This window comes from Adiantum capillus-veneris, chromosome 9, assembly GCF_014529385.1.
Source record: "Adiantum capillus-veneris isolate H3 chromosome 9, ASM1452938v2, whole genome shotgun sequence".
Lineage (NCBI taxonomy): Eukaryota > Viridiplantae > Streptophyta > Polypodiopsida > Polypodiales > Pteridaceae > Adiantum > Adiantum capillus-veneris.
In genome coordinates this window covers 109649275-109661715 of record NC_140939.1, presented here as the reverse complement: position 1 = coordinate 109661715, position 12441 = coordinate 109649275, and the positions used below count along the sequence as shown (strand labels likewise).

Here is a 12441-nt window from a genome sequence, read left to right as displayed (position 1 = left end):
TTGGACATTGTCCTTCCCCTTAGGCTCATTGGAACCTTTGTTTTCCGGGGCTTATTATTTCTTTTACCCCCCGTTTGGAAATTGATTCGCGAGGCCACCATAGTATGGTGTATTACCGCCGATATGGTACGTGGCCTTTGGGAGTTGACATACTCCGCCATTTCTTCGGTTAAGCCCGCACAAAATTGTTGCTTTTGCTCTCCAAAATCCAACTTTTTGAAGACAGTGGCTTTGAGTTGTAGGTCCCAAAACTTGTCTACATATTTGTGGATGGATTCATTGGGAGAGAGCTTTAAGCTTCGCCATTCGGTGAGTACTTTGTCTTTGGCATCGGTGGCCAAAAACTGCTTCATAATGGAAGCTCTTAAAGCCTTCCATGTTCGTGGAGCTTCACCGTTGGCTCGTAGGCTAGACCACCATTGTCTGGCGGACTTTTGAAAGTGCATAGCTACATGGCGTAGCTTAGAGGACTCCGTGAAGCCCTCATCTCCAAACGCCGCATCGAATTGCTGGATAAAGGCCAAAACTTTGTCTGTAGCACCGAAGGTGCCATCATAGGTAAGGAAAGAGATGCTCTTCCCTCCCTCTTTGAATTTCTTCAGCTTGGACGACCTCTTCCATGCGGCATAGGATTTCCTATGGCCTCTTCTTTTTGATGGTTCAAAAGTTGCACCATCACTTTCTTCAGAAGATGAAGAATTTGAAGAAGGTGGAGAAGAGGGTGACCTCTTTCTCGCCTTTTTCTTGTCTTGATCTTTGTCGTCTTCACCATAGCTTTCATAAGAGGAAGAGGATAAGAAGATGGAGAAGAGGGTGTCCTCTTTCTCGCCTTTTTCTTCTCTTGCTTTTTATCATCCCTCTTTGAATTATGGCGTGGAGAAGAGTGTGATGGTCTTCTCCGCTTTGGTGGTGATGGAGAGCGTTTAGCCCGCCGTCTTCGTGGAGCCATCTCCGCCGAGGTGGCGGGAGACTCGCTTCTTTCTCGTTCCTTCGGTGGAGGCTCTTGAGTTCTCCTTTGGGAAGGAGATGCATCATCAAGAAGTAAGTTCTTGAGCCCTTCATATGGATTCTCTTCTTCTTCCCGAATCGGAGAGAGACCTCTTTTGGTAGTCTCACAAGGAGGCTTCCTAGGTGTTCTCTCGTCATGGTGATGAGCTTGGAGAATCCCGTGAGCACGGAGCTGCCGTTGCACTTCACTTTGGAGAGATGGATTGCCCATGGCTTGTTGAAGCCTAGAAACAAGATAATTAACAAGCATTGAAGCATCATTAGTAGCTTGCTCATGAGCAAAATCAAAGTTATCAACATTAATTTCACTCTCTTTAATATTGTCAGCCATTCTAACAACTTTTAGGTGTAAACTTTTTAGGTGTACTTTGGCACTTCAAGCCCTAGTTGCTACTCCTCTTTACCCCTTTAGAAAAAGCACTCAAGCTACTGTACCCGCGGCTCGAATACCATTAATTGCAAGGAATAGAAGAGAGGGTCTTTCGACACCAAAACAGCACCGGCTCCTGTCAAGCTTCTAATAGCTCAATAGTGGTTAAGCCGTAGGCAAGCCCCGTAGGACTCCACTATTAAGACCATAGCTCTCGACGGTGATGCCCCGTTAACTGCACAAAGGCAGGCGCACTGCAAGGCTGAAAAATCCCTATTCTACTTACTCACAGGCAATTAATAATACCAACCATTTGTAGCTAGCTTGAGGACCTCCCTTCTTGAGCAAGAAAAGAGAAACCTTGAGCTCTGATACCAATGTAACATTTAATGGCCTAAAATCTTATTTGTAGCGGAAATTAGCATGAACATAGTGGGCATTTCATTAGAATAGATTCCTAATGAGAATTACAAGAGTGCTTGGGTGGAGAGAGCAACAAAAAGCATAACACCTAGTTAGATAGCATCGACAATACTTTCAAAAGAGAGAGAGCAATTAAGCTATTGACAACAGTTGAGGACCGGATTTGCATGGAGCCGGTCCCCCCTCCAAAAGGCTTTGTATTATGGTTTCTCCCATCAAGAGAGACATTGTACAATACAATTCTTTGTGTTCCTTCAAGACTAGCTAGTGCAATGAAGATGGAAGCTTCATACACCAAGCAAAACACTTAATCAAACACAACTTGAATTATCCCCGTTCTCAGACCCAAGACCTCACACACCTTCAAAGATGGTGAGAGCTAGCAGGGTATGAGAGTAGATTGAGAGGAAAAAGAAGTATCTTACGAGAAAGTACATCTCCTCACATAATCACTCATATTAGCATAGCTTAGCTTAGTAATTAGCTTGGTAGAGAAGATGAGCATGCATTGAAGCTTGGCTCTTGGTTGGATTTGCATCCACATGCCAAGAGAGTGTTGATGTAGGCTTCTATCTCACAAGCTTGGAGTAGGTGATGAGCTCTCCATTAAAGCTTGGGAGGAGATAGAGTGTTTTTCCTTCACACATGGTCAAGTGTGAGAGTGTGAGAGTGAATGCCCAGCAAAAATCAGCCCCCCCTCTCTCTTGGGCGAGCCCTAGCTGCTAAGTTAGGCTGGCTTTTTCCTCATTGGACCTCCCCAGGTCAAGCCAATAGGAATTAAGCAGCATAAGTGATAGCCTTCTGACATGTGTCCCCCTTTCCCCTTTTGTGAGAGCTTTAGATAATTAAATAATTTAAACTAAACTCTCATTGGACCCCTTTGCCTCCTGGCCAATAGGAATCAGGCAAGCCATGGGGCTTCTGAATGCTCATTGGACCCCTTGGGAGACTGCCCAATAGTCTTCTAGGACACTTAATTCTTATTGGTTTCTTTTATTAAATGTTTTTAAATTAATTAAACTAGATTTACTCTAGCTTAATTCTCATTGGTCCACTTCAAGGGTCTTCCAATAGGAATTGGGCACACCTTGTGGGCATCTGGCCTAGGGAGCTGACATGTGTCCCTCATTCCCTTTGTGTAAAGGGAGCCTGTGTGTGTGTGTGTGTGTTTTCTCTCTCATCCCCTAGCTTTGGGGCTCGCCCCCTCCCATGTAGGGATGCAGAAAGACTTTTTGGGCACACACACTAAGCATCCAATTTTCCCTAAGGTTGACCTTTGGACACAACCTTTGAATTTTGGAACCTTAGCATTTTGGAAGTCTTAATGGGCTGAACCTTAGGGTCTTTTTAGCCCGTTGTTTCACATGGCTCTTTTGCAGATGGCCCCCCCTTTGGATCCCTATTTTCCCTCCTTTGGATCCCTACTGTGGCCGGTCTGCTAACTTAACCAATATTCTAGCTTTTTCTCCCTTGGCACTTCCCCACATTAAATGATCAGTTTAATATGAGAAAATCATTTAGGAGAATTAGATATTGATTATTATGACACCACCCCTACCCCACCACCTCAGCCCTTATAGCCTCCTCTTATCCCTACCTAGGTAAACTTGAAAATATCCCATTTTTTAAGTCAAAAATTGAAGCTTTTGCAGCAAGTTTGAGGGTGGCCTCACAAAAAAATGGGCTAATTTGGAGCCTTCTTCACAACCTGCTTTTGGTTAGACTATCTACTGCGGCAAGTTTCCTACTTCTTCATCATATTAGGCAAATACCTACATTTTGTCATTTCTTCTCCACAAATATCCAATCATTTGCATTCTTCCCCCTCATTCCAGTATTCTCTGCTAGTTTCAGTGGTCTCTACTAGTTTCAATTTCTTGTTCCTGCTTGGGTCTTCATTAGTTGCTGCTTTCTGGACAGATTATCTCATTGAGCGGAGTTGTTCGTACTTCTTCATCATCTCCTCTTGTAAATAGCTACATTGTATTCTTCAATTTGGTTGGATATGTTTTTTGCTTCCTCAGTTCAATATTCTCTCTCACCGAGACAGTGAGTGGTCTTGTGGCAGGCAATCTTTAGTAGGGCTACAGTGTCACTGGCAGTGGACAAGCAGTTAGTTGCAGTTGGGCTTCAGTTCACACTAGGTAGACTCTTGCCTAGGCAGTGACATGTGGCAAGTGTTATGGATGGTGGTCCAGTGGACACCGTGGCCAGATCACCACCACCTCAATTAGGAGATAGGATTAGCTGCATTGAGATATTTGTTAGATGTTGGTGGTTCTTTATGAGATATGTATGACTGGTTGGTTTCAATTAGGGCTATGCATTATCATCTACTTTGTGTGGTACATAGTCTAGAGTCTATCATCTTGAGTTATACACAACACGTCTACACCATCCCCGCACATCTGAGCCTTGACACCCATTGTACCTATGAGTTCTTGGTTGGAGCTGAGTGTGTTGTCATGCCAGAGTCTGTATGGGTTTTTGAGTTAGTCGAGTCCCATATTTTCAAGCTCTACTGTGAACATCTCTGTGTTGTTGCTCTGTTGTTCCCTGTTTTCTATGTTGTCATTACGTTGGAGTGAGATGTCATGCAGATTTCATTGAGGAGCACCCATTGTAGAGAGCACAACACATTATCTCAGCTATAGTAAGATGGCCGATTAGGTGGTTTACCATTAGAAATCAAGTCCATCGTATGATCTTTCAAACGAGTAGGAGGTAACTCTCCTGGAAAGCCTTTAGGGAAAACAGTCAGCCTGAGCTTGCAAAAGTTGTCGTCGTTCTATTTTGAGGTCAAACATATTTGACCTTTGATCATCAATCAATTCTTTTAAGAAATTGAGGAAACAAAAATATTGGATTTCATCAATTTGAAAACGGTTGAAGCCGATACCAGCGGGACAAACTCGCCCTTCGGTACAATCTCTTTGCTCTTCTCATTCTTCAATATGGATTTTTTTGCCCTATAATCGACCATGGGATTGTTCTTGGGGAGCCAAGGGATTTGTCAAAGGACGTCACACCCTTCCAAAGGAATGATGTAAAAGTCCTTGTACCCTAAATACCCTTGAAATGCAAACGTAGTTTGCCAATGACAGGTGTAATGGCAACATCCCCTCCGGGTGCCTCTAGAACAGCCTCGGCTTGTGGCCCCATTTCCTTGGGCGTAATTCCAAGTCAAACCGCTAATTTGGTTGAAATAAAGTTGGCATTGGCTCCTTCATCAAAGAAAAATAAGGGTTTCTTGGTCTGGCACTTTGCCCCATGCTTTGCAAAGTTTGGTACTTTCATCCATCTGATTAGGGACGATCCTCATAAAGTCTGGTACCAGCCCTGCTTTTGCCTTTCCTTCTCTTCCATGCTCTTTGGCTACTTGTCTTTTGGTTCTTCTTTTCAAGAATTCTGTCCAGCTCTTCTATGAGTACAGGTTTCACTTTTCTGCACTTGTCTGTCCTTTTAGCCTTCCTCCCGATCTCAGAGGAGAATCAATGACCTTACACCATCTTGAGTGAATCTCATCAATTGGGTAATTCTTGAGGTGTTTACCTTGATTATGTAACATCGATTTAAAGAAAGGAGCATGGTTAGCTATGCCATGTGGCCACAAATGATTGGATTCTTTAAATAAAGGCGAGAGGATCAGAGAGATAGACTGTGCACATGCATGCCGCCAGTCGGTAGCTTTTCCTGCCCTCACCGAACGGCCGTTTGGCCCGCTTTGCGCACATGCACCGGCGGCAGCAGTCTAACCGGCCCAGAACCGGGCGTCAGTTTGCGCACATGCATCACGACCGGCCCAGAACCAGCCGAGTTTTCGTCAACCCAGGATTCTGCCTACTGTCGCGCCCTCAGCAAGTTCTGCACTCAAACCCTGCAAAGGTGATTCAAGCTCATTGCGCAGACACAGTACGCTACTGCACGTTATGAGCAATTTGCACGTTATGAGTAATCTGCACGTTATGACCACAACTCTCTGCAGTGTTGAGTGAGAGATTCCGCCTACTGTCCCGCCCTCAGCAAGTTCTGCACTCAAACCCTACAAAGGTGATTCAAGCTCATTGCGCAGACACAGTACGCTGCTGCACGTTATGAGCAATTTGCACGTTATGAGCAATCTGCACGTTATGACCACAACTCTCTGCAGTGTTGAGTGAGAAATGGTTAAAACCCAACAAATTGTCCTGAGACCAAAACGATTACACGACAATTACATAAGCGCCTTTCTGTATCAATGGCATACAGAATTGTTATACAAGAAGTGATGATAATACTAAAAAAAAAGCCCACGAGCAGGAAAACATGATCGTTCATTGTAAGTGATGATAATACCAAAAAAAAGTCCACGAGCAGGAAAACATGGTTGTTCATTGTACTTGGGAAAAGCAAGGTGGGAAGGAAAATGAGATCAATACATAAGGTTTAAAACATGTTGGGTACAAAAACTACTCTGTCCGCAATCTCCAGGGATATACTGCATTCTCTTGGCCTTGAGCAATCTGTAAAACAATCGTGAGCCAGCACAACGAACAAAATAGCAGTTAAATCATAAAAATAAGCTATTGATACAAAATAATTTTTTTATCGTTGACCTTCATAAATTCACTAGACGATCCTGTCAATTGGTAGCATGTTCGCTTGCCTTCGTATGGATGGGGGTCATGGTTTGTAAGGCATGGTTTCTAAATAAAGCTGCTCTGACACGCAAAGCTCTTTCTCATGATTCTAAGTTGTAGTGCTCACCACGGAGAGGCTCGCCATCGTTTGGATGGGGGTCAAGCTGATCATTCAGTTCGGTCTCTCCTCGAAGCTGCACAAAATTGTGTAAGAGGCAACAAGCACCTATCACCGTGGGTGCTAATGCCAGATTGACATTCAATTCACGAAGTATGCGCCACCTATTCTTCAAGATACCAAACGCATTCTCCACTTTTACTCTGCCTTTTGAAAGATGCCTATCAAAGTGTTGATTTTGAATTAAGTGTTGCCCACCTTTCGATCGAAAGGGCTTCACTAAAAAAGTTGTGGCTTTGTATGCTGAGTCTGCAATCAAGTAGGGTCGGATGGATTCACCTTGCAATTGAATTGTGGGACTGGCGATGGCAGTGCCACTCTTCAACCGTTGGTAAAGATTGCTTTCCTTAAAGTGTGTTGAGTCGTGCGTGCTACCAGGGGCAACACATACTACACTCCAAAATAGCTTGTGAGAGTCAACTATCCCTTGTAGAAGAATGCTAGGGAACCCATGCCTGCAAATGTATTGTGCTGGAAATTTATCCTTTGATGGCTTCCTTTGCAGTCTAATATGCGTTCCATCTATGGCACCTTCTACTTATGGAAGCCCTGTAATAGCTTCAAATCCGTCCATTATGATTTTAAGCCTAGCACCCTCTGGTATGCAAATATGAAAGCGTGCCAACATGTTATGTTGGCTTAAAATGCGACATATAATCATGGTGTACTTCCGTATAGTGGACTCCCCAATAGGGTAAAGACAAGTCATTGATTTGGAAGAATGACCATGTGCTAGTCTCCACAATACACATGCTAGTGCTAGATCACCAGCTACGGGAGCACGGACAAACAAATCACCACTGCAAGGCAATAAAGGCTCTACTATGTCTAGGAGTGCATTGAAAGATTCATAAGACATGCGATATGCAAAAAAATACTTGTGTTGGTTATTTAGATTGGCTTCTGACCATAGCCGACAGTGAATTGAGGTCCAAATTAAAAACCTCCTGCCTTGGAAATACCCACCATTCACACGGGCCGTAGCGCCATGCATCAGGCTCCAATAAACTCAAGAAAACTCCCCACATCATGAAATACATGAAGTATAGCATGGACTTCAAGTGTATATTGCGTCTCCCATATGGAAGCGGACGGCGTCGACAAAGTTGTTGATCTTGTATGCATATAGAAAAGGATTGTAGAAGCCAAAATATATGCAAATTTTCCATCCTACACCGACAAGGCTACCCATAAAAATGTTTTCAAATATTAAAGTAAGTTTGAAACGCGTTGAGGTCATTAGGATTACCTTATGCAATCATAACTTTAGGATGCTTCAAAATCCAGCTACTCCGTTGCTGCCTGCAAAGCATAAAGCATACACTCATGAGATTGATGATAATATAAAAATTGCAACCTTGCTTGAGAGTGTTACATTTACTTACTAATCCCGGACTTTAGCTAAAATCTTAGCAAGCTCCAATTGAGTGGAGAGGTAAATTTGTTGCCGTTTTGTATCCTCCTCCTCGCGGATTCGAAGAAGACGCTCCTCTAGTGCATGCCGTGATGTCTCTAGCTCTCTCAATATTGAATTGTGTTTTTCTTCCACATCGCGAAGTGTGTCGCATAGCTTGGTCATGCCCTCACCCATGGTTCGATTCACAGCTCCTAAGACAGACCGCTTTGACTACTTTGCCTTGCTACCACTGACTCCCTCCAACTCCGTGAAGTCCATGGAGCTTATAGGATTTTGTGATGTACTGACACTCACTCCAGAATTCGTCCCCACTTCCTGTTCAAGATCATTCAAGATGTCTTCATTTTTCTTTGCAGGCCCATCGCTATCCAAACCCCCCACCAAGCCAGTACATCTAAGGGTCTTGCACCACATCACATCTAGGATGTCAAAGAACGACCACGTGCTAGGACTTGCGCCAGTGGAAGACGATTTTTGTTTCTCCTTCTTGTACATCTTCTTCAGGGTATCAATTCGATTTTTTGCATTCTCAGTGTTGTAAGTGGTATCCATCTCGGCATTGAGATTCAAAACCATGGCCTCCCAGTCCTTAAAGCGAAAGTTGCCCTTGTTGATGTGATTCCACTTTTCGTCGTAAATCCTTATTAGAGCACGGGTTGTGTCATCATCCCATGTGACTGACGTTTTCCTGGGCCGCTTGCTTGCCTTTTGAGACACATTGCCACTGGGATGCTCTTGGACAGTGCTGCTATTTGGCCAATCAATATTCATAGCACTAGGTTGCTCTACCCCAGTGGTCATGTCCACGTCTTGTGATTCATTCATGACCTTAACAACCTTAGTAGGTTGTGGAGGAGGAGGCTCGATGGATCCTCCATCGCACATAAAGTCCATGGCACGTGGAAGACCAAATGTCTTCATTAGGTTGACCTCTTGAGACAAGGGCACAAACTCTTCACAGTCATCATCCGATGGAGGGCACGTGTTGCCCGAAATGGGCCATGGAGGTGGTGTGGGCAATGTCCCATACATAGGAATAGGTGTAGCTATTGTTTCTCCACTTGGAGGATCCCGATGCCAATCTCGGTATGAGTATTTGGACAACAGTTTAGTTTATGGGAAGAAGTGATGTGCTCACTAAGGACGAGTGCGTCTAGTGAATGCATGCAATGAAAAAATTCACGATACTCTTTTCAAAGACAATAGTGGAATTTCCAGAAAGAAAGTTATCATCTACCTGTTGCAATTCTTGGTGAGGCACTCGCAGACCACGGAAAGCGTTCGGGATTGCATTATCTCGAGGAGGTGGACACTGGCTTGCGTGAGCGGTCATTACATGCAACATCTACAAATTGTCCAATCATTTTTCATTAACACAAACAATGGTGCACCCTAAACCGGCTCTTTGTAGATTCCTTGGAAGTTATAAAAATACCTTGAGTTAATGATAAATTACGGATTGCGCTTCTGCTAGCCCTCGCTGATGAGCGCTGTTGCTGCTGCAGACCGAACACCAAGCTGCTTCTGATGAACGCCAAACGCCAACCTGCTGCTACAAACCGAACGCTGAACCCTGCGCTGCAGACCTGGCAACCTTGCGCTGTAGACCTGGCAACCCTGCGCTGCACACTGGCAACCTTGGTTGCTACCGCATTCTTGCGGTGATATGCTACACGAACACCTGCAAAAGGCTAAGTGGATTAAGCATGGCGTTAAGTGGATTAATTAATTGACGCAAGGGAGAGGGTGCTGCAGCTACCTTACGAGCTGCACAGTGCCGAGCAAGGGAGAGGAGAGGCACAGGATTTGGCGTAGCAGGCCGTTTATGTTGACCATGCGCTATGGCGAGTATATCACGTAGGGGATTTATTACAAACATGAAAATGGAGTCTCGCCGCTTGCACACCGTTGCAAACGGCTAGGGAGGGGCTTTGCTTTCCGATTACCGCGGCGAAACCACGTTCTACAAGTGGTAAGCTACGCTCCAAATTCGTGGTGGGGCAAGCTGGAATCTTCACCGAACAGCGTTCTCTTTTGGGTGCATGTGCGCACCCTAAGAGCTATGGCGTTTAAAAAAATTGATTTAAAATATGTGCATGTAGAGAGAGAGAGAGAGAGAGAGAGAGAGAGAGAGAGAGAGAGGAGCGCTGCAACAATCGACAGCTCCGAGATAGAGAGAGAAAGGCAATCGAGGTACTCTGTGTGTGTGTGTTGGAAACGGCGTCTCTTGGAATGCACAGATTGCGGGATACCCACAGCAGGAGCAGGGACAAAAAGCTTTAGGCTGTTTTCAGCAGATGCAAAGTGATGGCCTTTGTCCAGATGAAATCACCTATGCGTGCATATCGACAGCTGAGAGAGAGAGAGAGAGAGAGAGAGAGAGAGAGAGAGAGCTGCAGTCCCTTCCGCCATCTCCATTGGAAACGTATTCTCTTGGAATGCTCTCATTGCGGGATACCCACAACAAGAGCAGGGACAAAAAACTTGAGGCTGTTTTCAACAGATGCAATTAAGTGATGGCCTTTGTCCAGATGAAATCACCTATGCGTGCATCTTGAAGGCATGGAGGGCCAGGTAGCTCTGGGCTGTTTTTAGCAGATGTAAAGAGAGAAATTGCAATCACCTACACGTGCAGCTTGAAGGCATCTCGCATCATGCAAGATGTTGGTATCAGCAAAAGAGTTCATGATGATATTGTTGTTCAGGGGTTGTTGACAAAAAACTTTGTGCTTAGCACTGCCTTGTCTGTGTGTGGTTGATATGTATGCCAAATGTGGTGCACTTCAAAAAGCACAGAAAGTGCTTGAGGAGCTTCCTATCCAGAACGTCTTCTCTTGGAGTGCATTGATTGCGGGATATGCACAACAGGAGCAGGGGCTAGAAATCTTACCAATGCAGCAGCAGCAGGATACATTTGCGATAGTGAATAACACATACTTAGCCAACACATTAATCAGTATGTATATCAAGCGTGGTCTACTTGTCCGAGTGTAACAAGTCCTTGACGAGCTGTTGTGCTTGGCACTATCTTGCCTGTGTGTGGTCGATATGTATGCCAAATGTGGTGCACTTCAAAAAGCACAGAAAGTGCCTGAGGAGCTTCCTATTTGCAACGTCTTCTCTTGGAGTGCATTGATTGCGGGATATGCACAATAGGAGCAGGGCCAGAAATCTTACCAAGGCAACAGCAACAGGATACATTTGTGATAGTAAATAACACATACTTAGCCGACACATTAATCAGTATGTATATCAAGCGTGGTCTACTTGTCCGAGTGTAACAAGTCCTTGACGAGCTGTTGTGCTTGGCACTGCTTGATATGTATGCCAAATGTGGTGCACTTCAAAAGCACCTTGAGGAGCTTACTGTTTGAAACGGCGTCTCTTGGAATGTACTGATTGCGGGATACCCACAACAGGAGCGCGAACAAAAAGCTCTAGGCTGTTTTCAGCAGATGCAAACTGATGGTCTTTGTCCAGATGAAATCACCTACACGTGCATCTCGAAGGCATACAGAGCCAGGTAGCTCTGGGCTATTTTCAGCAGATGCAATTGTTATTTAGGGACTGTTGATGGAAAACTTCGTGCTTCCCATTGCCCTGCCTGTGTCTGATCGATATGTATGGCGAATGTGGTGCGCTTCAAAAGCATAGAAAGTGCTTGCGGAGCTTCCTGTCCGGAACGTTGTCATTTGGAATGCATTGCAGGATATGCACAACAGGAGCAGGGCCATAAATCTTACCAAGGCAGCAGGATACATTTGCGATAGTGGGTTACTTGAAAATAACACATACTTAGCCAACACGTTAGTCAGTATATATGTCAAGCGTGGTCTACTTGTCCGAGCGCAACAAGTCCTTCACAAGCTGTTGTGCTTGGCACAACCCGATATGTATGCCAAATGTGGTGCAATTCAAAAGCACCTTGAGGAGCTTACTGTTTGAAACGGTGTCTCTTGGAATGCACTGATTGCGCGATACCCACAACAGGAGCAGGGACAAAAAGCTTTAGGCTGTTTTCAGCAAATGCAAAGTGATGGCCTTTGTCTAGATGAAATCACCTACGTGTGCATCTTGAAGGCATGTAGAGCTAGGTAGCTCTGGGATGTTTTCAGTAGATGCAGAGAGAGCAAATGCAATCACCTACACATGCAGTTTGAAGGCATCTGACATCATGCAAGATGGGCGAAAGAGTTCACGATGATATTGTTATTCAGGGGATGTTGACAGAAACTTCGTGCTTGGCACTGTCTTGGTTGACATGTATGCCAAATGTGGTGTACTTTATAAAGCACAAAAAGTGCTTGCTGTCTAGAATATAGTCTATTGGAATGCACTGATCGCGGGATATGCTCAACAGAGATAGGGCCAAGAAGCTCTGGGCTGTTTCAGCAGATGCAAAGAGAGGGCTTCTATCCAAATGCAA

At 44.7% G+C, this 12441-nt stretch overlaps 1 protein-coding gene and 1 pseudogene across 1 annotated transcript; both read right to left on the bottom strand.

Moving 5' to 3' along the window:
• Positions 1 to 7801: 7801 nt before the first annotated feature.
• LOC147450963 (uncharacterized) lies at positions 7802 to 9898 on the bottom strand. Its single transcript, XM_086520841.1, has 5 exons — positions 9775 to 9898; positions 9610 to 9696; positions 9451 to 9539; positions 9253 to 9360; positions 7802 to 7900 (listed from the first exon to the last, which is right to left on the bottom strand). The coding sequence occupies exons 1-4, from the start codon at positions 9849 to 9851 to the stop codon at positions 9308 to 9310; spliced, it is 306 nt and encodes a 101-aa protein (XP_086376967.1). The 5' UTR covers positions 9852 to 9898; the 3' UTR covers positions 7802 to 7900; positions 9253 to 9307.
• On the bottom strand, positions 7950 to 9047 carry LOC147450964 (uncharacterized; annotated as a pseudogene).
• Positions 9899 to 12441: the final 2543 nt, after the last annotated feature.

Bases quoted from the DNA above. Each gene is read 5' to 3' on its own strand.
- LOC147450963 (XM_086520841.1), bottom strand. From the start codon at position 9,851: ATGGTCAACATAAACGGCCTGCTACGCCAAATCCTGTGCCTCTCCTCT. The intron at 9,697-9,774 runs GTAGCTGCAGCA...AGCCTTTTGCAG, and splicing joins GGCACTGTGCAGCTCGTAAG to GTGTTCGTGTAGCATATCAC. The intron at 9,361-9,450 runs GTATTTTTATAA...GACAATTTGTAG, and splicing joins TAATTTATCATTAACTCAAG to ATGTTGCATGTAATGACCGC.